This window comes from Syngnathus acus, chromosome 10, assembly GCF_901709675.1.
Source record: "Syngnathus acus chromosome 10, fSynAcu1.2, whole genome shotgun sequence".
Taxonomy (NCBI): Eukaryota; Metazoa; Chordata; class Actinopteri; order Syngnathiformes; family Syngnathidae; genus Syngnathus; species Syngnathus acus.
In genome coordinates, this window is record NC_051095.1 from 15,476,399 (window position 1) to 15,498,809 (window position 22,411).

At 41.9% G+C, this 22,411-nt stretch overlaps 1 protein-coding gene across 3 annotated transcripts; it reads left to right on the forward strand.

Moving 5' to 3' along the window:
• Positions 1-3,712: 3,712 nt before the first annotated feature.
• LOC119129023 (ras-GEF domain-containing family member 1C-like) lies at positions 3,713-21,756 on the forward strand. 3 transcript variants are annotated; one of them, XM_037261987.1, is made up of 15 exons: positions 3,713-4,084; positions 4,879-4,986; positions 15,038-15,249; positions 16,253-16,375; positions 16,486-16,623; positions 17,835-18,056; positions 18,981-19,055; positions 19,442-19,543; positions 20,197-20,299; positions 20,373-20,452; positions 20,638-20,733; positions 20,810-20,905; positions 20,996-21,119; positions 21,328-21,400; positions 21,604-21,756. In XM_037261987.1, exons 3-15 carry the CDS (start codon positions 15,040-15,042, stop codon positions 21,626-21,628), a joined length of 1,467 nt encoding a protein of 488 aa, XP_037117882.1. In that variant the 5' UTR covers positions 3,713-4,084; positions 4,879-4,986; positions 15,038-15,039; the 3' UTR covers positions 21,629-21,756. The 3 variants fall into 3 exon arrangements, with proteins under 3 accessions (XP_037117882.1, XP_037117883.1, XP_037117881.1); XM_037261988.1 differs by lacking the exon at positions 4,879-4,986 and adding an exon at positions 12,987-13,104; XM_037261986.1 differs by lacking the exon at positions 4,879-4,986 and having other exon boundaries at positions 3,714-4,084.
• Positions 21,757-22,411: the final 655 nt, after the last annotated feature.

Sequence of the window (22,411 nt, forward strand, 5' to 3'; positions counted from 1 at the left end):
GCCGTCATTGGTTGGACAGAGCAAGCCTAGTTCGACTCGGAAAACACGTCTATGGCGATCAGCACATGTTAATATAATAAATACTCAGGGTCTCTGGTGGGTATGATGTGTTTCATTTAAATTGTTTTTGTCATGTCAACTACGACAATTTCTGCCACTGTATTTGGCACAGGTTCTGTCATTGCAATTTTGTACAGTATCAATGGGTTCTATAATTAATATGTAGAAGTGATGTTTTTTTTTTTTTTTAATTTAACAATCAGTAACTCCATACACATGCTTTCATAACCCTTTTTGACTTAGCATGGACCATTCTGTTGTGCTTTCTGTTTTGTCTCGTCGCTCCTAAGTGCTTGGCCGAGGGGGCAGGCCAGGCTGGCAGAGTCAACCAACCTGCCCTTTCCTCCTCTTCCCCCACAAAAGACTGCTCTTTTTGTCACATTAGCTGTTTATCCCTCCGTCTTTTGAAAGGGAGGACGGCGGGCCAAGACATTCGGCGACACAGAGGCGCCTGGGGAAATGAGAAGTGAATGACCCAGGCTGGTAGCCGAGACTGAGCCACATGGCATATGTAATTCTTTTGCTATCATTTACTCTAACCAAGTGGCAGTACACAGTGGATTGCACAGGTCCTTCCTCTCTCATCCAGACCTCTATGCAGTGAAGTGCTTTAAAGGGGAAGAAGTCAAAAATGTTCTTTACATTCATATGCTCCATATTCCCCCATTAACCTTAGCATGTTTTTTGTCTTTTTTTATCAATACTGTGTTTGTGGACTAGGAATTAAGCAGGAACCCAATTTTATCCATTTCACAGGGGACAGGTACTTTGCCTTGTCTCACTTGCTGTAGACTAAAAATGACATCACAGTGCCTAAGGTCTCAGGTAACGCTTGTAAAGCTTGTCTTCTGCGGTTGGTCATGTGACATTGGCAAATGCAATCACCGTCTACTGCTTAATTCATAGCCACAAATGCAGTACTGATCAGAATACCATGCTTAGACTAGTTGGGCACATTGAGAGCACATTATGGTAAAAAACATTTTTGACTTAATTGCCTCTTTAAGGCCCATGATTGCAATTTTCATTGCTCTCCTTGCTCCCACCCAATATGTCAATCTGTCCTGCTTTGCTTGACAGAGGTCACAGCACCTGAACAGAACATCTTTTATAGATCCTTCTTGGCAAGCCATTTTGTCAGTTAGAACAGGATCCATGCAATGTTTGACTGACAACTCATTTCTTTGTCCTGTGTAACAGCCCATTTCAGAGGTGACTGAAACACGTTGCGGATGGAATTGCGATTTCACATCATTTTCGTTCCACTTTCAGCAAACCACATTATAATGAGGCGTTTGGGCCTGCGGGGGTGTGAAAGGTGTTGGAGAAATATAAAATATATATTATGATAGCTAAAGTCTGGAGTCTGGCGTGGCGTCTGAGAGGCCAACAGCAGAGGAAACAAAAGTTAAGTTACTAGTCGTAAATCAGCATAGATAGATCTGAGACAATAACTGTAGCACCATAATGTACACCTTCATATAAACCATCTGCCTGAATTAGGCATTTGTGGATGCCTTTACCGGAAAATAATATAATGTAGACATTGTGTGAAATCAAAAGTATCCTCAGCTCTCGTCATCAAGAGCAACAAGGCGTTAAATAGTCATTTCATCTTAATAAAACTCTTTGATTTCACGGATCAATTGCAACAATACATTGCTGTCAGATGTATGTACTGTAACACTTCCCCAGGTCGCTTCCCCATGCAGACGCACCAAGCAACAGCTTCTGATAAAGGCCAAATGTGGTTGTTATATTCCCCATGCAAATCGTCTTGGTGGAAGAGAAAAAAAAAAGGGAAAAGAGCAAACAAGCACTGTTACTTTGTAAGTGTGAAAGCGCCGTCACGGATACTGTTGCAAGACGCCGCTTTATAATTTTGGCGTCTGAGGGGAGAGAAGGGATGTGAATCAGTTGAATGGCTGTGTGTGTGTGTTTGTGTTTGTCACTATGTCTCTGTGTGTATTGCTCTGTGGGCCTGTGTGTGTCTGCTACCCAAACTGTTAGGCAACAGCCCTGTTCTGAATATGAATAAAGCCCCACTGAAATAAATAAAGCGTATTGGGGATTTTGATATTTTCCTTCTCCTTTGACAGTTGTCTAATATTTGAATGCCTGTGCTACCCAATAAATAAATAAATAAATAAAAATACATATGTACATCTTCTGCTAGAATTTGTATTTTGGGTGGCTGCCATTTTCTATTTTCCTTTCAAAACGCTTTTAGTATCGGTGCACAAGAGATTTCCAAATATATCTCAATCCATCACTGTACACTTCCTTGCAATTTAATTAGCCCCTTTTGACAATTTTATACTATCCTCATAAGAAACACACCAACTGCAACAACCATTTGTCGCAACTTGTCACTCGGGCTTCTCTCTCAGCGAGGAAGCTTCTCCCCATTCTTGTGCTTGAATGAGGTTAATGATATTCATTAACTGTAGTTTCAGTGCAAATATAGTCGGGCTCAAAATGTCAGGGTCTCATTGGAGAGATGACCCTGAGAGTGTCACTCAAACAGTGCTCATGGAAGTGCTTGCCCTGAGATTGCAGATGAAACTGACTGTTTCCTAATCTTCCAATCGATGTTTGTGTGTTGCCATTTTCATGTGTCACTTTCGCTGATTAGGTGATGCAATTGGTTAGTCAGTCAATCATGTTTTAATGTCAATGTCATGCCATGTAATCAGCATGTGTGTGTGTGTGTGGGGGGGGGTTCTCAGGATTATGAGTGGATGCCATTTAATTATATCTTCAGATTTAAGATTAAACCTCCCCGAGGTTCTATTCTTTTCTAATCTGTTAATGATGTTGAAAAAACACGTTTCTATATTCACTTATGAAAATAATAATAATAATTGTCCCTTTCATTTCCCGTACCGCTTGTCCCCACCGGGGTCGCAGGCGTGCTGGAGCTGATGTTTTTTGAATGCGGGAGGAAACCAGAGTTACCGGACAAAGCCCACGCAGGCACGGGGAGAACATGCAAACACCACACCGGCAGGGTCGGAGGTGGACTCCAACCCACAACCACTGAACTGTGAGGTGGTGCTAACCAGTGTCACCAGGCCACCAATAATAATAATAATAATAATATAGCAATTTATTTAGTAGTATTTATGAGTTAAGGGTCGGAGGTGGACTCCAACCCACGACCACTGAACTGTGAGGTGGTGCTAACCAGTGTCACCATGCCGCCAATAATAATAATAATAATAATAATAATAATCTAGCAATTTATTTAGTAGTATTTATGAGTTAAGGCTTTGGAGTCAGTAACAGGTAGAAGTTTTTCTTAATGAAAAGTAATGTGAATTACAAAGCAGGGAATATTTCACATTGTGCAAGACTTTGTAGCTCAAACTTAAAAACAAGACTTAAAATATCTCAAAAACCTGGTGTGCTAGAAAAAAATCAGAACTTTTTTAAAACACATCAGAAATATGTTCACAAAAAAAGCCATATTTAATTAAAATTTGCGGTTGACCAATGTAATTTCAGACAAGTAAATCATAACGGTTGGGAAATACTAATCTATAATGATAGCACCGCCCCTTCACAAAATGTGGTTAATGAGCACTGATTGTGGGGGTCAAAATCCTGTTTTATTTATTGTGAAGGTCTGGACCGGATGTATCGCGTGTTATTCTCCTCACTTGATGACTGCGAGTACTTCACTCCTCTCGCGTCTGATCTCCTGCACTGTGGACGTGTTGATAATCTCCATCGTGTCTCGTCTCAACGCGGAGCAGGGCGGACGCCACGCCTTTGGGGAGCCACTTTGACACCTTGTCAGATTATCTCCAGTGTTCGTCCTCCCCACCTGACAGGATTGCGTCCGCTCCACTCCAGAGGAACATTTTCTTCTCCATCATTTACGCATGCTGCGCTGTCTTTTTGGAGTGTGATCGTGCTGCTGCGTGAACGTCAAATCAGGGGTGATATCTGGAAGTCCCCCTCGTATTTACATCGGATAGCAACACGTCGGATCAAGAATGGGGCTTGCAGTGTAGTGGTGGTAAGAACACGCTTTACATTATCCTTATTAACGTAATTGTATTAGTCCACGCCCTCGGTCAGTACGTTTCCTCTGTGGAAACCTGACGATGGCAATTTTCAATTGCACTTAAACGATGCTTGGCGCGAGTGTGTGCGTATGTGAACGTCTTAAACGCCTTTAATTGGTGACCATGTGATGGTCCAGTATTTGAGTAAGATGATGATCATCGACCGTTCATGAATCGTCACACTGCTGAGTGAGAGTGGAAATGTTCTTTTTGTAAGATTGGTGAGTAGAACAGAAGGTACACCTGCGCACTCATGAGAGCCAATACAAAACCTAAATAAATAAATAAAATAAAAAACAATTACTGTTGAGAAGCTGAAAATCCAAGGGGTGGGAAAATGTATCATTTAAAAAAGCTGTCTTAAAACAATTAACGGTTAGAAATAATTATCCATTAATTTGATAATCGATCAGTTGTCGATTTAATCGTTGCACCTTTAAGGGCTAACAAATGAGTAATTTTCGTTGACAGATAAATTTGATGCATGCCCATTGTTGTGTATTGATGTAATTACAGTATCAAGGGTTAGAAACACTTCTCAGGATGATAGATTTCCCCGGCACCCACAATAATAATCCGAGAATGAATGAGCAAGATCATTGGCATCTTTGCCTTTTGGCTTGTGCAAGTGTAAATTGCATGTTGTGTATCAAGTTGAACAGATGCATAGGTGGGATTCATTCTATACGGTAGGAAATGAATAAAATCTGAACGGTGCACTAAAGCAGTCTTTTTTTTGCCTCAGGCTGACTGATGTAGCAGCTTGGCAAAGCAAGCCGAAGAGGATTTGTTATCGGTCTTTGGCAGCTTACTGCAAGGTGCACAAGTGCGAGGCGAGCTCTGTCACAAACAGGTTAGGTGGGGAGCAAGTCCAACTCGGGCTTTTGCTGATATTACCAGTCGAGCCAGCCACTTGCGTGCACTGCGTTCCCACGCCCTCAGCTCCTCTCAACCTTTCAGTGCTTCTCATCACGTTTGTGCAACTTTGAAGCTTCCTCCCGCTTTGAATACCTCACTCACAAATGTGTCTTTGCTCATAGCTATGTTGGCTGTGTTATTGTTGTTGTTGTTGTCGTCGGAACCGCACGTCATCTGAACTGCGAGCTTTCCTGCCGTAATGACCTTTTCACAGCAGTCGTGATGACTTGATAACAACTCTATTAATTAAAACTCCATTCAATTTAGGCTTTGCAGCTTCCCGCAACTTGATATTGTTGTACAATTTAAAACGAGTAATAGAGTAGTCAAGCTCACTCTTAGGAGAGGCTGGTACATCTTAATGCACATGTACCGTATTTTCCGCACTATAAGGTGCACCTAAAAACCTCCAATTTTCTCAAAAGCCAACAGTGCGCCTTATAATCCGGTGCGCTTCATATATGGACCAATATTGAGCCACTACAGCAGGCGTGTCCAAATATATGGACTTATATATGGACAAAGTTTTAAAATGGGCCATTCATTGAAGGTGCGCCTTATAGTGCGGAAAATACTGTAATATATTTTAGTGATGGGACAGAAAAGCAATCAAGGCTTCAACATAATTGTAAGTGATTATTTAGAACACAAGGGTTTGAGTTTACAAACATCACATGAACTAGTTGGCACAAGAAGGCACACTCAGGTACTCTTTTTTTATTTATTTTTTTATACTATGTCTTATATTAATGTCATGTTTTTGAAACAAATATAGACAGTGTTTGTGACTTTTACTACTTAACATCAGCTAGTGGGAGACTTGGTTGCCACCATTTTATCGTGGTAAAAGTAGCTCACTGGTGATGGGACATTGTGATTTCCTATAAATTTTGTAGATGTGATCACTTTAAAATGTGAATAGGCTACTCGTCTTAGTAGGACAACAAATAGATCTATATTTTGAATCATTTGATTTGACTGTATTTGTTTCTATGACGGTCTGTCGAAGTATTGCTTTAGGTGAAATTGATCCAAGTGTGCAGGTACATACAGACAGAGGCAGCAAAATGTTGTTCCTTGCAACTTGACTTTGGTGAGGAGAGAACACCAGTTGTGTTGCCGTTAATGAGACTGTGAGGCAGGTCTGCAAATTTGGAGGCCTCTCAGTGTGTGTGCAAGAAGAGGGCAGGGACTTTTTCACTGTCTGGGGCAGGGCGACAGGGCGGGAGACACGGTCGTACGTTTGCAATGACAGCTTTATCGCCGCCGCAAGGTTTATGGCCCTGCGCGGTGTACGAGAGCCGAGGCTCGTGCGTGTGCGTCAGTGCGGGAATTCCAATTGACTATTCCACAGACATGAGATGATTCCATCATGGCCTTGAGGAAGAGCAATCAAAACAGCAATATAGGAAAGCGCATCTGCCGGGAATTGATACAATCCCAAAGAATCTTGGGAATCCTTTTAATCAATTAATTAATCTGTCATGCTGTGATTGGCTGGAGAGTAGTCCAGGGTGTTCTTTGCCTCTTGCCCAAAGGCAGAAGGGATAGGCTCAGCTTATCCCTAATGAGGACAAGTGCTAATGGCAAATGGATGAATTAATACAATTCCATATTTCCAATTAGTGCTGTGCAATATTCAGATTTTTGTCACTATGCTATATAAAAATCTCGAGCATACAATCCAAACTATCATTTCTGTTGTTTTGATGCAGCCTGGCTCTGTTGCCTCACTAATAAAGTGTCTGAGAGGGAAACAACATTGGTTATGCCTGGAAAGTGGGACGCAATAATGACGAGTGACAAGAGACAACAGTTGCTTTTTTTGTTTTGTTTTTTTAAACAACATCCATCCTTTCATTTTCATTTCATGTAGCTATCATGGTAGTGTCTCAATACCAAATCTTGTATGTCTGATAGGAACTGAAACCTTTTCAGGAGGTCTCCTGCGAGGAAGTTTTGCAATAAGAAAAGGAACTACTTCATTCTATATAAATAGGGAAAAATCAAACAAAAAAAATGCCCAGTGTGCATTTTCACCTCATTATCAAAACATCTTACAAGTGGTTCTGCTCAATGGGGAAATACCTCAGTTTGACAAATCACAGTATGTAGCGCAGGGATGGGAAACAAAAAAACATTTTGAGTGTACCCCCCCTCACAAACACATCTTCATGAAATGCTGATAACGACCCCACGCGTTTCAAAATGTTTAATTGCGCTTGCATTGGGTCTTATACTGCCCTATACTACGGGAGTACGCCTAATATTTTTTAGTTGGATTTGGAATGAACATTTTATACATGCATTGAAAAATTCATTATTAAAAATTAAATATATTAAGAACACTTTTTTTGCATGTATGCACACAATTATACACATTTTTAAAACAGCATTTTTTATTCTACAACTGGTCGCCAGTTATCCCGGCCGGGTCATACCAAAGACTATAAAAAATGGGACCCATTGCCTCCCTGCTTGGCACTCAGCATCAAGGGTTGGAATTGGGGGGTTAGATCACCAAATGATTCCCGAGCGCGGCACCGCTGCTGCTCACTGCTCCCCTCTCCCCCAGGGGATGGATCAAAATCACATGGGGATGGGTTAAATGCAGAGGACAAATTTCACCACACCCAGATGTGTGTGTGACGATCATTGGGACTTTAACTTTTTTTTTAACTTAACCTATATGGCTTTGGAGTAGCAATGATGAAAAAGCATTCAACTTGCAATTCCCCGGGGGTGGGGTCAGTCGGGCAGCATTGTGTCACTTCCCGCTCCGTTCTACATTTGATTGACTGATGGCCCGAAGTCAGCTGGAAGTCTCCAGCCCACTGTGGCCCTGAACAGGATAAGTGGCATAGAAAATGGACTGATGATTAGAAAGGAGGACAGAATGTTTTGATGGTGCACCTGACAGAGCTCACATGATTTCATCAGACGGCCGAACTGAGAGTCAAAAGACTGGTGCGCCTCGATATAGGGTCAAAAAGCAAGGAAAATGAGGAATTCTGATGGAATACAAGGAGAGACGTATGTGTGTGAGGAGGCACAGTGGGTAATTCAACAGGCATCTAATTACCTCCCAACAGGAGCCTTGACTCCATGGAAACGCTTCACATAGTCAGAGCGACCATTGCTGCCGCCGCATTGCAATTGACGCACATGCATTGGGCCGGATTGAAAAAGCAATGCGATATGATTGCATCCGACTGGACTCAATCTTCTATTATTCCCCTCATCCCAGCATCTTACAACATCTCATATATTGATTTCTTGGGTCGAGCCAACTAATGATTGTGCTTTCCCTAATCATATTCGGACAAGAATTACAATCAGAGCAGATTGTGTATTCCCCCAACGCTAATTACACATCAGTCGCGATACGGTGTGCGGCATCTGCCCGTAGTAGAGTCGTAATGAGCAGATAGATATCTCACCTGTACAAGAAGAGACAGCCGTGATGATTCCAGTAGACGTCTGATGATTAGATTCCCATCTGTGAGCGTCATGCTTGCATATTGCGCAGGTTTGCTGTGTTTGTCCGTGTGTACATGCTCATTAAGATGAAACCTACACAGACTTTGAGGTATTATGCACGCATGTGTTTCAGCATTTGCTCTTGTTTTTGTTTCGTCATTCTTCCGTTCACTAGCTCTTAAATGGGACAAAATGTTGGTATTTAGAGAGGAAAAATCCCCTATTTTATCCTATGTTGCTTTCAGGGATAGTTGCAGATTGGAATATTTGGAAGAATACGTGACTCCATTTCAAAGATTTATGTCTATTTTGAATGGCGGATTTAGGACACTCACAGATAAGCTTTGTCACCGCCAAGCGAATACCTCATCTCGGCTTCAATTATGTGTAAATAAGATGCACATAAAACGTCAGACACTCAATTCATATTTAGTGTGCCATTATACAGCATATCAAAAAAAGAGGTCAAACATTGTATTTTTTTTATTGTATTTTTTTTATTTTTTTTTACACGTAGAGTGTGTTTTCAAGTGGTGTTGTCGAGTTGGATAATGGTAAGCTTTGTCTTAGGGCCTAAGTGATCAGCCTAAGACTTAGGCTGATCACTTGTCTTTTTCACCTTCAGTCCAGTGAAGCGTAATTGACAAGGAACGGAATGCAGTCTGGTTTGGGCCATTTGTTTACTTGACATTGTCAACTGCGTAAAAATGCTGGAAAACAGCAAAAAAATACCAAATAACACTTAACCAAAAAAAGAATTGCAAAATATTAAGGGTGGAACTGTTCATAAAATCCAGTTTGGTTTGTTTCTCGGTTTTGTGCTCACAGTTGTCGATTTGCTTCGTACTGAATTTTAGTAAAATCATGTCTTGAATGGTTAGGATAAAGTATTATGTTCACATTATTATGAATATTTCAAGTATTATATTTCTTTTCTACTTGTGCCAGTGCCATATAGTGGCAGGCATAACATAAATTATAAACATAAATTCAGTTTGATGACAACGGGTATAATCAACCTGTGCCCACTTGTTGCGCTGCAGACAACAGAATTAGTCATGGCCCTGCTAAATACAACACAATGCATCTTTATTTAGATAGCACTTTTACAAAGGCTTTTGCGGTAACAAAGTGCTTTACAAAAACATAAAATTACAGAGAGGGGAGAAAAAAATTGCATAGACCAGCTGGGTTTTGTTGTGTTTCCATGTTGGTTGTGTTGGTGACACCAGCAAGAGCAAAACAGCAGCAACGGCAGTACCACCAAAAGCAAAGCAAAACAGACAAGATTCCAGCAGTCAAAGTTTCGATCACTATTCAATGTGCGCTACTTTTCTTTTTCTTTTATTTTGAGTGAAAGGACTATAAGAGGATCGCACGGAGGGAAAGTCGCTGCGGGCTGATTGCGCCAAACATCAATGCCATGAAGCTGTGCACTCAGTGTTTATTGCTTTATGTTTCTTTGCCACGGGGACTCACATTCATTCAGGGGATGATGCTGAAAATTTGAGCAAGAACAGCATCTTTGTACACTCCTTTTTGTCAAACATGATGTGATTGATATGCTTTTCGGTCTTCATTCACAAATAACCATTGCAGTAGTATACATTACAGTCTTTTCATTCCTTTTTAATGAATGGGGATCGTTTGGACAACATTGTCCTGTACCTTTCAAGCCATGCAGCCTGCCTTTGCATAGTGTCTAAAAGATATACTGTATCCCCCTCCTCCTCCTCTCCAGCTGAATAGTAGCACAGATGGTTTCACTTACAGAGAAGGTGTGACTAAGTTACACTCGCAACTCTTTCAGCCCTTTCGTACAAGCCCATACACATGACCCTCCCATATGCTTGTGCACAACTGTGTCCAAACTCGCTCAAGAATGAGGATGGCTTGGCGGGGCTGTGGAGGAGAATTCCCAGTGGTCTTTGCAGTCGGATGGTGGCTGTGGAACAGGTGCCTCATGTTGACCTGCCTACTCTGAGTCACATGACAATAAACATGACAATAAAGGGACGCAGGGAGGCTGTCCCTGATGAGTTTGAGTTCCCCCCAACATGTGTCCAAGCATATTGCCTGAGAGGAGAATGAGTGTGTGTGTGTGTGGAGAGGTGGGGCAGAAATGCCTCTGTGGTAACTCAATCCTATGTGGGGTTGCAGCGTGGGTGCAAGTGTGCATGCAAGTTTATTTTTTCTTCAAGGCACAATGAACTCATTTGTTTGTGGGTTTCGCTCCTCCTCAAACAGACACACACACACCACAAACCACAATGGATGAACATAAGGGTGCTCTATTACATGTTTAGTGTTGCATGTATACATCGCCATTCAGTCTAGCCACATTGGGGTACAAAAGCCCCCCAATAGGGAAGCAGAATGTTGACTGGGAAATGAATGGAGGGGCATGCAAGTGGATTTGCCAGAAGGGACAGTGTCAGGACCAAAATTACACGAGGAAGCACGTTTTTAGAGCAAGCTCCCAAAATAGAGGACAATGCCATGTGTTAAAGGAGCCATCACGTGGGTGCTAAATTTGTGTAGGCAGAGACAATTTTTCCCAGTTTGCCCCTTTTCTTACGGCTAAACTTATCCCATCCATGAACAAGGAAGTATCCACAGAAGCAACGCATGTCAAGAACCCTTTAAATCTCATAATGTGCCCCTTAAGGAACTTTTGACATGATGTTTTCATGAAGTCATCTATGGAAGAAAGCACATCCAGCCATAGATGATGAGGTGGGACACAATTATTGGGAGCGTATGTGATATTCTGGAGCTTTTCAGGAAGTCATTTGCACAGCTGATAAAAGGAAAGAGGAAGGTGTATATGACATTTGTTCTTTATAGTCAAGTGTTGTGTAACTGACGCGTCTATGCAGCCAGTAAGCGTTATTTCCTTATTTTGACTCCTCTGCAACACTTTTTAGTCAGAGAAATTAGTCATGGGACAGTAATTTGCACTCCAGTTTGCCTCGATTGATTACCGGCACAGTTAATTAACAGTAAAATCTGCACAATCATCAGAATTCTTAACCCTTGATTTATCGACTAATCCCATGTGTGTGAATTATATTGTTTGAGGATATGTCTGGCATGTTCTTTTTGTGTAAATTATCTATGGAATTTTTGCGTGACTATCATCGTTGTGGGCAAAATAATTTAACAGGGTTCCTGTGTGATTATAAATACGATGACCTTAGAATTCTCTTTCACAACCTCCCAAAATTCCCCATTGCAGATAAAGCCAATATGTAGCCTTCAATTTTTTTTTCACGAGAAAAACACCACAATGTGATAATGGATAGGATAGAGTCAGTCCTTCGACCACCATTTTACTGACTCTGTAAGGACAAAGGTCAGATTGCAATTTGATTGGGACTGACTAAGCCTCTTGTCTGCTGCCTTTTAACCTAGTTACTCCTTACGCACACTTACACACACAGTGTGTGTTGTGCTAGTTCTATCCAGCGAAACAGGTTTCACCAATGACTACGCAACCAAAGAAGAAAAACTATGCCGTTAATCTGTGTGGCGGCTTCAGGTTTTAGGCCATTGTTTCATCCACACTACGGTGACACACCTCCGCTCGACTCACTCACAGCTAGACACACAAACACACAACTAGACAGCCATCCAAAGGTGCTGATCAAATAAATGACTCCAGACAGTGGCATTGTGTTAATCAAATTCGAACAAAGCAAGCGGATCCCCCCGATGGCCAAGATAACAGGCCCACTGAAGCACAGACGACACATGCACGCTCCCATGCACGCCGTAAAAGGGCTTGGACAATGACGCTCTCAGTCTAGTCTGAGAGCAGGGCTGCTGTGGTTTTGCGGTCACAGCACCACACTCACCTGTTCTTAGCTGCGTATTTTTATGTGCATTTTCATGCAGCGTTAATACAAAGTGACAGCCACTGAGAAGAGAGTAGTGTCTCTATGCTTGATATCTTGGTCAAATTGGAAGTAAAAATTCAAAAGTCAAAATCGAGTTTAGAGATATGTTCCAGACTTCCCTGCACCAGAGCTTGCTCTCATTTAGTATTTGAAAGTACGTATACGTATGTCACTTGCATATATTTTTACCACAAGCTTTGCTATTTCATGTACATATGAAATTATAAATATGGTCAAGTATTGTAATGTGTACTGTATTTCTGTTCTTTGGTATGCGTCTCACTCACTTATAACCAAGAAATCTATTTTTTGCCTGAATGAAAGCTTCTGTGTATTTTGATCAGCTACAATTTGCGTCGTTGCCACATCGTGGAACTGCCATTCAAATTTGGAATCGCCGCAAAACCAGAGGCCGAGACTGTCTCACTCGGGAAATCTTGTGGCAGAAGTCAGCACACATGCGCGAGTGTGCCTTGGGAAATCCCAATAAGTTTTATATCTGTAGCTAATTTTTTCGTGCTTGTAAACATACAGCGTGATTTGATGTGTCATTTAGGTGCAGACATTGATGACTGGTTTACATGTGTGGAGTGTCTGCCTGAGCAAACAGACTTTGAGATATAGTTGCTGCAGTAGGGCTATGACGCAATGACCAATCACAAGCAGGCAGGCCGGTAAGTAGTAAATAGGGAATACTTTATCTCGAATGATACAGGAAGTCTTTGACAGTGTGAGGGCGAAGAATAAATCTCACTAAATTTTTTATTTGTCAAGGTTTGCATACATGGAATGATTTATGGATGCTGGATATTTAAAAGACAAGTTTCTCCCAATTTTTTCCCCTTTATTTATCAGGCCACATCTCTGTGGTAATGCAGTCCAAAGGAGGTTACTGTAGGGACACCACCAACTAATTTAGATAGTGACACATCACATTTTGAGAGAGAAACACGAGATAGGGACCTATTTAGATTTTTTTTCCAACTTTAAGTCTAATGCCACAAAAAAGTCAACATATGTAATAATTTTTCTTTAAGATGTCTAATATTCTAGAAGGTATGGGCATGAAGCTGGACATCTATTTGTCAGGTTTCAGAAAGCCAGTAAGACCACCCATCCCCCTTAGCCTTTTGTTTGCCTGTCTGTGTGTGTTTGGGTCGAGGTGTGTACACATGCATGAAGAGGTTCTCCTGTTCAGAAGAAATGGGGAGGGGGGCGCTAAACAAAGAACAACTGAGCTATTCTCACAGGAAACTCGAGACATGTGTGCCAGTGAGGGGTTGACCTAACCCAGACACCCGGGGGGGGAGGTCGAAGGTCACCCATGGATGAAAAAATGCCATTCTCAAGTTTCTTCCCGTAACAGAGGGCGTGCTAAATTGATCGGTATCGTCATTTCCTTGAGTGATTTATATCTTACGCGATCACCTCAGTTCAGTATTTTGCTCAAGGAAACAATGAACTGTCAAGCTTCAGGTTGGAAAAACCTTACAAGCTCCTTCACACAAGCTTTAATCAGTTAACTGCTAGCTTCAACTTCTTTGCTAACCAAAACAGCAGCTCTTACTAAGTCACCAATTGTCTCGCAGATAATTTAACTGTAGCGGAAGCTGCCATTTGGATGTAGTATTTCCAATGGTCTTATTTTATGTTGTCTTTGCTGGCATTCCAGTTGCCTCTGTGACTATCCATAGACTTAAAGGTTTAATGGATGAAAGTGTTATTCATTTTTTGGTCAAAACAGTTTTCGGGTTGTATTTGTTTAAAAAAAAAAAAAAAGACAGACTGATGTAATGTCAGAAATGAAATCTTCCTTTTAACTGTTGTGCGATATAATTTTAAACACTTGAATCATTTTGCATAAAAAATGTCATTGCAATGCTTTTGTTCAATAGAATCATCATCATTATTGCAAAAGCTGATATATGAATAAAATTCAGTCACTATTACTAACCCTAAGAAAATACAAAAAAAAACAGTAATTTCTTTTTTTGGAAGGCAATGTCGTTTGCGTGGCCCGCCTCCTCGCTAACTTGAGCAAGAATAGGCATTGTCATCATCTGAATAACATGACATGTTGCTTTAGATTTCTCTCTCAGCTTGTTTTTTTTTTCCTGACAACTGTACCTTGAGGAACATGAGAGCATCTGTTTGTATCGTACCCGTGCACATCTCTCATCTTACACAACAGTTCGCCGAGTGCTCAGATGCAGTGTCAGCCCAGCGAGGGAAGCAACATGTTGAATTTTTAAAGCGTGTAACCGCAAAGCCTTTGTACAGTGAAAGACATACAGGGTGGAAATGGAGGCCACGCACTCGTTTTACAGCTGGTTTCCTTGGCGACTGAGTGACCCATATTTTCATTGGTTCTTCTGTCATGTGGGAGACGGGACAGCTGTTGGGGCGGGGGGTACCCTCTGTCCCGCAATGACGACAAAAGTGAAAAGTGCGCTGGGAGGATAAATAGAGGCGCTAACACAGAGCATCATCCTCTACTGTACCCCTCCTACATGACAGTGTTTTCTTTTTAGCTAACTCTCCATCCTCATTCTGTCTTTTTTTTGCTGATAATATATTTTTACGTGCGTTTTGTTCTATTCCACTTAGGAATGCCCCAGACTGGGTGCTCAGGCACAATGTTCACCACTCCTAGTGGCTTCAGCCCCCATCTGGCCTGCGCTGAGCCTGAGGAGGAGGAGGAGGCTGCACAGGAGGGCCAGGGGCCAGCAGCTTGCCTGGCTGATGGGCCCCCCATCAGCTCTGCCTCACTGGAAACCCTCATCCAGAATCTCGTGCCTACTGCTGACTACTACCCTGAGGTAAAGGGCACTTGAATGACTCTTTGTAGAGCGCTGACCTCGATTACAAAGCAGAAAAATCTCAACTTGGATCAGCACCAAATTTTGCACTTCCTACTTTTGCTTTCGTTCGTGCATTGCTTGTCAAGAGACAAATGTGAGAATAAATCTTATTTTACAATTGAAAGTGAAAAATATCCCCTGCGACATCACTTTGCTTTCTGTCAGTGCATCAATTATCGTAGAAATGCTGCCAGTGCGGCTGTGATTATTAGCTCGTCCATCTGCTGAAAATGCAAAACTTTCTTTTTAGTCCTAAAGTCTAAACATAAATCTTGTTGCAATACACTTGTTACACACTTTTATACACACTTTTTTTTTTTATACTTTTCTACACTTTTTTCAAAACAAGTATTAGCGTTCTCACTCCTGTTTTCAAGAAACGGGGGAATATCAAATCACTGGAAATGAAAAGACAACTCACTCGCTCAGTTCTGTGTATTTGTCATTCCCAGATGGCGTTTATATTATGTATTCATTAGCCATAAAAGAAACTCAACCAAATAATGTAATTTCGTTTTAATGCAAGCCAATGGTAAAATAAAGTGCAAAAACCATAAAGGGGCTTCCAGAAATTACCATCAATGTTATGGTCATTAAAAACCTTCAAAGAACAGAGCACCAACACAAACAAACTAATCTGATCTGATCTGCGGGAACAACAAATATTAAAAAAAAAAGGAGCTACTGTGTCAAAGTGCAAGGACGTTCTCTTTGTGCTGTTTATTACGCTGCCTCTCCTCCAGTAAACTTCATTTCTGCCTTGCATGTTGTGGCACGACGTGCTACAACTCCGAAGCCGTGCACTAAATGTAGACTTACTTATTGTAAAATAAAAATCCGAATGGTCACAGTGGCATGGATGATGAACTGCGATGTGCGGGGTCCAAACCATCGTCATTCACTTTACAGATGAAATGTTTTGTTGACACGTGAACTAATGTCTCCTTCTGTCCTTTGACAGAAAGCGTATGTGTTTACGTTCCTGCTGAGCGCCCGTCTGTTCATCCCTCCTGCGGAGCTGCTGGCGCGCGTGTGTGAGCTGTGCATCAAGCAGCAGCAGCTGGACCAGAGCCCACTTGATACGGTGAGCACTGCAGCACACTTAAAACCACACGGCACTCCATAATGCACATCCTCCCTCTTCTCTGCATGCACGTATATGACCGCTTTATGATTGTTCTCATTCAACAACAGGCCAAAGTGCGTAGGTTTGGCCCAAAGATCCTGCAGCTGCTCACAGAGTGGACGGAGACGTTCCCCTCTGATTTTAAGGAGGAGAAGATGGTTGGACTCCTTAAAGACATCATTCACAGGATCGCTCCCTGCGATGAGGTCAGTCCATATTTATTCCTTCTTTGTTTGGGAGTGACGCTGCACTCCAAGCAAGTTACGTATCTGTGGCCATCATTACATAAGATGCTATATAGCTGTCATGTGGAATGCAGTGATGGGGAAAGAAATTCTGCTAAATCACTACCACTGTGTCAGCGTGAGGTTGAGTAGCCACGTCACAGTGTTACACAATCTTTGTACAGCAGGGCTGTGAGGAAAGAAGGACAGTTGGATGTGCAGCCTCAAGGGAGGATGGATGGATGGATGGGCCGAGAACTCGGGGGGATGGGATACGGACAGCAGTGGGGAAAGGTAGAAGAGGAGAAGGAATCTTAGCAAAAGAGCAGGCAAGATGGAGGAAGAAGATTTGCGGGCAGAAAGAAGGGAAGGGCAGGCAGTGATGAATGTGTTGCTATTTTCAGCCCGTGTGTGTGTGGTGGGGAGGGGGGGGGGGGGTCATTCATTCGTGAGGCACACTGACCTCGCGGCCTCTGTGACCAGAATTTGGAGGGAGGAGCGAAGCGAAACACTTACTCACCGCATGGCTGCAACTGCATGTGTGGAAAAACATGGAGTGAATCACATTTTCAGAAAGTATTTGAAATGTCTGAGTTACATCATTGACAATTTTTGGGTGGAAATGCATTGAGTTGACCACTTTACAAATATGACTCGTTTTGCAAAAGAAAAATAATGATTTTGCAGTAGAATAGCAATTAAAGATACATATATTGGAGCCATGGTGAAAAGAAAAAAAAAACACCAAGCATGGGCGTACTAGAAGAAAAATATTAATAGTATATTTAGTATGCAAATGTCCAAGGTACAGTATATAGCAACACAAAAAATTAGGTTTTGTTTTAATGCATCACATTTGTACAACCACTTGAAACAGATCAAACTGATGATGGTGTTGACCACAAGATCCTCATCTTTTTGTTAAATGATGACTTCTCCCCATTCATAATATACATTAAAGTACAATAAGTTTTTAATACTAAAACTTTGTTTTGTGAACTTTCAAGCATATTTTTCTAATAGCTTACATTTATAACCGTTTTTCCAGTGGACTTTATTCTAATAGTATTGATTTAATTTCCAGGGTGGCCATGATACTCCTTGGTGCAGATGGAGAAGTGTCTGCTAAAATATGCATTGTCCTTAATTAAGACTTACTGACTGATCTCGCCTCTCATTCTTCTTCTATTCAGGCTTACTGGAAAACCTTAAACCAGGTACTGCAGAAGCTAAGCCAAAGGCTGGCCTTGATGAGTCAGGGGGAGGAGAGCATCATCAAGGTCTCCCTCAATGCCTCCTACATCTCCGACAAGCTCGTGGCCTTCAAGACCAAGCCCCCGCCCATCCAGAAGGACATGCTTTCCATCTGCAATGACCCTTACACCCTGGCACAGCAGCTCACCCACGTGGAACTGGTGAGGGAGGGGAGCTGAAGTGGGGGAGGAAGGGAGGAGGTTGAGGGTTGGACGGAGGTCAGGAAATGAGATGATAGCAAGGAGAAACGGCTGGTGGGAGATTGGAGAGAGGAGGCCAAGGTTGGAGATAACATCAATGTGCCAGTAGGTGAGGAACGTACTAGATGAAGGGAAAGAAGTGAAAATAGTTGGGCTCCGTTATTGCACATCAAGATATCACAAAATGGCAATCAAGCACTACTTTTATGTTAGAGCAAACAGTGAGTGGATGGCACATCAGTCTTGCAGCTCTGAGGTTAAGGTTTACTCTGCTCAACAGCACCTCTGTTGGTGGTGGCAAAGTACTGCACTCCATTTTGCAGTCAACAGACAAATGCAGTGAGGAAAAGTACATGGCAAAAGAACACTACTGATTGCGTGCACAGTCCCTTCAGTCCATGTGTGTGTGTCTGCGGTGTGGGTGGTTGTGTTTGTATAAGCGTGTACACCCGTGTTTGAGTGCTGACATCACCCCACAAGTCAGTCATTCGCCTGAGGCAGCAAACTACGTGGATAAACTGCAGTGATTGTATGTGATGTGACAGCTTCACACTCTCCCACTTCCGCCCCCAGAACACGCCAAACAAGGATCCGCACGCTCAAACTTAACATTCAAATGATTTGCATTTGTTTCCTTGGGACGTTAACTGCAAGCTTTGTAAATTTCATGTATGCAACACAAGTTGTCGTTTGATGGCTGCACAAGTTGACAGTAGTTTACATTCCCGCTTGTACAATACTTGCATTATTATCTTAATAGACAAGAATATTGCGTCCCCTTTGAGGAAATGTAATTCCTGTGAATTCCGTCCATGTGTGGTTACGTCCTGTTGATCGACTTTCATGACTGAAATGAAAATAAGCATTTGTGTGGGTCTTTTCCAGGAACATTTGAGTCATATTGGACCGGAGGAGTTTGTTCAAGCTTTTGTTCAGAAAGACCCTCTGGATGGAACCCGGGTAGGTTTTCAGAAGTCACGTTTGAATATTTTTGGTTAAATTTAACTTTCCAGAAAAAATGCATGCATATTTTTATTTTAGTAATGTATGTGTGGCTATTTGGGTTGACTTATGTTATGGAGGGTCAAAACAAGCACAATGCCATTGTTGAAAAATGTCAGGGTTTACTTTCTCATTAGCTTGCCATCTCTGAAGTGCCATACGGTCTTCCTCACGCTATCGATCGTGTTACCGCTGCTTTCAGCCTGCTGCTGCCTTTGTCATTTACGTTCGCACAGGGGGTCATCCTGTAGACAGGAAGCTAATTACCATCAGAGCAATTCCCTCTGGAAGCATTTCCGTTACTCACTTGTATTTGCTTGTGTGTGTGTGTGTGTGCACATCAGCAACAATCATGTTTCAGTGACCAGAAGAAAACCTCCAACCTTGAGGCATATGTCAGGTGGTTCAACAGGCTGTGTTATCTGGTTGCAACTGAGATCTGCATGGTGAGTAGTGGAAATGGGTGCACTTACTGAGAAAAAGTATAAACACCTGTCAACATTTTAGCGTGTCATTGTGTTGTGGGCGGCCAAAGGTACATTTGCAATAATCATGCTGTCAAATCAGTATTTTGCTAATTCCGCTCACAACTGGACATATAGTGCTCACTAACACAGATTTAGACAGATTTGTGAATAATATTTAAGAGAAACTGTCTTTTGGTGGATATTAAGGTTTTGGTTTAATCTTTTAAATTGCGTAGTTCGAAACAATGTAATGGTAACAACTGTTTTGTAAAAAAAATATCTATGTGTACATTTTGTTTGATAGATTTGCTTCATTTTTTGGAACCCGTTCAAATTAAAATAGGTTTGTTACGAATCGTGACTACCCTCTAGTGGTTACTGTTTATGCAAGACGCTAATCCTCTGTTTTTATTATCTTAACAGAATGTTTTTTTTATACCTTTACTATGCTTTTCAGCTCTTTATATCTACAGTAGTTACCATTGGCTTCCTTGGATCTTCTTTGGCAGTAAACTCATGGACTAGCCAGGCGTCTGACCTTTAGTGAAATAAACGCTTCGATTCCACACAATAATGAACAGACCGATCGATTTGTCTCCATACTTATTATGGTTGTTCATTGCCTATTGCAGCCTGCAAAAAAGAAGCAGAGGGCCCTGGTGATAGAGTTTTTTATCGACGTGGCCAGAGAGTGTTTCAACATCGGAAACTTCAACTCGCTCATGGCCATCATCTGTGAGTCCACTAATCTTATGCTTGATTGAATTACAAGGCATTAATAATTAAAATGTCTCCCGCCCCTCGTTAGCCGGTATGAACATGAGTCCTGTGTCAAGACTGAAGAAGACCTGGGGCAAGGCCAAGACTGCTAAATTCTTTATTTTGGAGGTAAGAAATTCTGTACGGCCATTCACTAAGACCATCATACACCACACAGTAAGATGTGTCCTAATGATAAATTGTTTTTAATAGACTATGCCCTTGGGAATGATAAATGCTTGTCCATTTTTTCATTACTACTGCCACAGCAGGTTCTATTCTGAAGTTGACAGTCTTGCGCTTTCCCTTGACAGCATCAAATGGATCCTACAGGCAACTTTTACAACTACAGGACCGCGCTGAGGGGTGCCGCCCATCGCTCTCGGACGGCTAGCAGTAACAGAGAAAAGGTAGGCGTCCATGTTGTCTCTCGGCTTTGCTCGCTCTTTCGCTTGCTTTGCCCTCACTTCTGTTTCCCCACCTCAGATTGTGATCCCCTTCTTCAGTCTTCTCATTAAAGATATTTACTTTCTGAATGAAGGATGCGCCAATCGACTTCCCAACGGCCATGTTAATTTTGAGGTGAGATTTTTTATATTTTTTATTGTGACCATCCAGCAACAAAACACAAAACGTTCTCTTTCTATTCTGTTTCTGACAATGTTATTTTAGAAATTTGTGGAGCTGGGCAGGCAAGTTGGGGAATTCATGATCTGGAAGCAGGTGGAGTGTCCATTTGAGGAGGATCAGGCCATTCTACATTACCTCCACACTGCCCCCATCTTCAGTGAGGATGGTTAGTGTCTCGTGCACTTGTTTTTCCCTTAGGGCCACAGCATTGGGGACACCTCAAAAATCTGATGAGGGAGAGCAATGTCCTCCCCGCTAAATTATGCCTTTCGATAATAATGCTCAGATTTTATTAACAATGTCGGTGTGGTATTAATGTAATGATATCTTAAATGTTTCAACATTCTAATGTTGAGTAAATTGCTTCTTCCCAGGACTCTACCTTGCATCCTATGAGAGTGAGAGTCCAGAGAACCAGGTGGAAAAGGACAGGTGGAAAGCTCTCAGGTAATTGTTGGAATGTTGTGGGATGCAAAATGTTTTAATGTAATTTGTGATTTGATATAGGCAAATCTCTCTGGGGTCATTCTAAGCCGAAAGTCAAACAACAAGATTCTGAATTGACCTGCAAAACAGCGACTGTGTGTGCATGGTCAAGGAGCAGACTTTGACAAGAACCTGTCATTCACCATCTCTGTTCTCCCTCCCAGGTCAAACGTTCTGGGAAAGACATGAGGCACTGAAGGCAGCTGATCCTCTCACCAGCGAGGGCGCGCATGTTCCCATTGCACTATAATGAACTGAGAAGGAACCAAGCTGGTACTTAGGTGTTTTCTATCAAGAAAAGATTACTAAAAAAAAAATGGATGGTGAACAGGATTCATCAAGAATATGGTGTAATGAAGGAAAAAAAAAAAGATGTGAAAATAATGAAGCTACTGAACAAATTATGATATAATACCATGATGAGGATGTCCATGTACTCTGTGAAGACGTGTTTGTTTACTACCACGGAGTGTGCAGTTACAGGGAAAACTAGTTTATAACAACGAATTCCTACTGATGTTGTTGCCGTTTTGGTATTTGCTTTGCTCTCTTTTTCTCCCCATCTTAGGTCTAAAGCCACAATAGCTATTTTATTTGATGTTTTCCTTGCATTGTAATGTACTGTAATGAAATATTCCATGATGTGAAGGGCGCTGGTTTGCCCATATCAGCTGTTGAGTTTTATAATGTTGGTCTACTGTAGTGAAGGAATTGCTGTGTGTGCCTGCGAGGTTTGGGAAGTATTTGAAGTGTGTGTGTGTGAGTGAGTGAGTGAGTGAGTGAGTGTGTGTGTGTGTGTGAGTGAGTGAGTGAGTGAGTGAGTGAGTGAGTGAGCGAGCGAGCGAGCGAGCGTGCGTGCGTGCGTGCGAGCGTGCGTGCGAGCGTGTGTGTGTGTGTGAGAGATTGGTGTCCACATGAAGCATCCAATGTCAACTGAGATTGCCTATTATAAGAATGACTGGAAATTCTTAT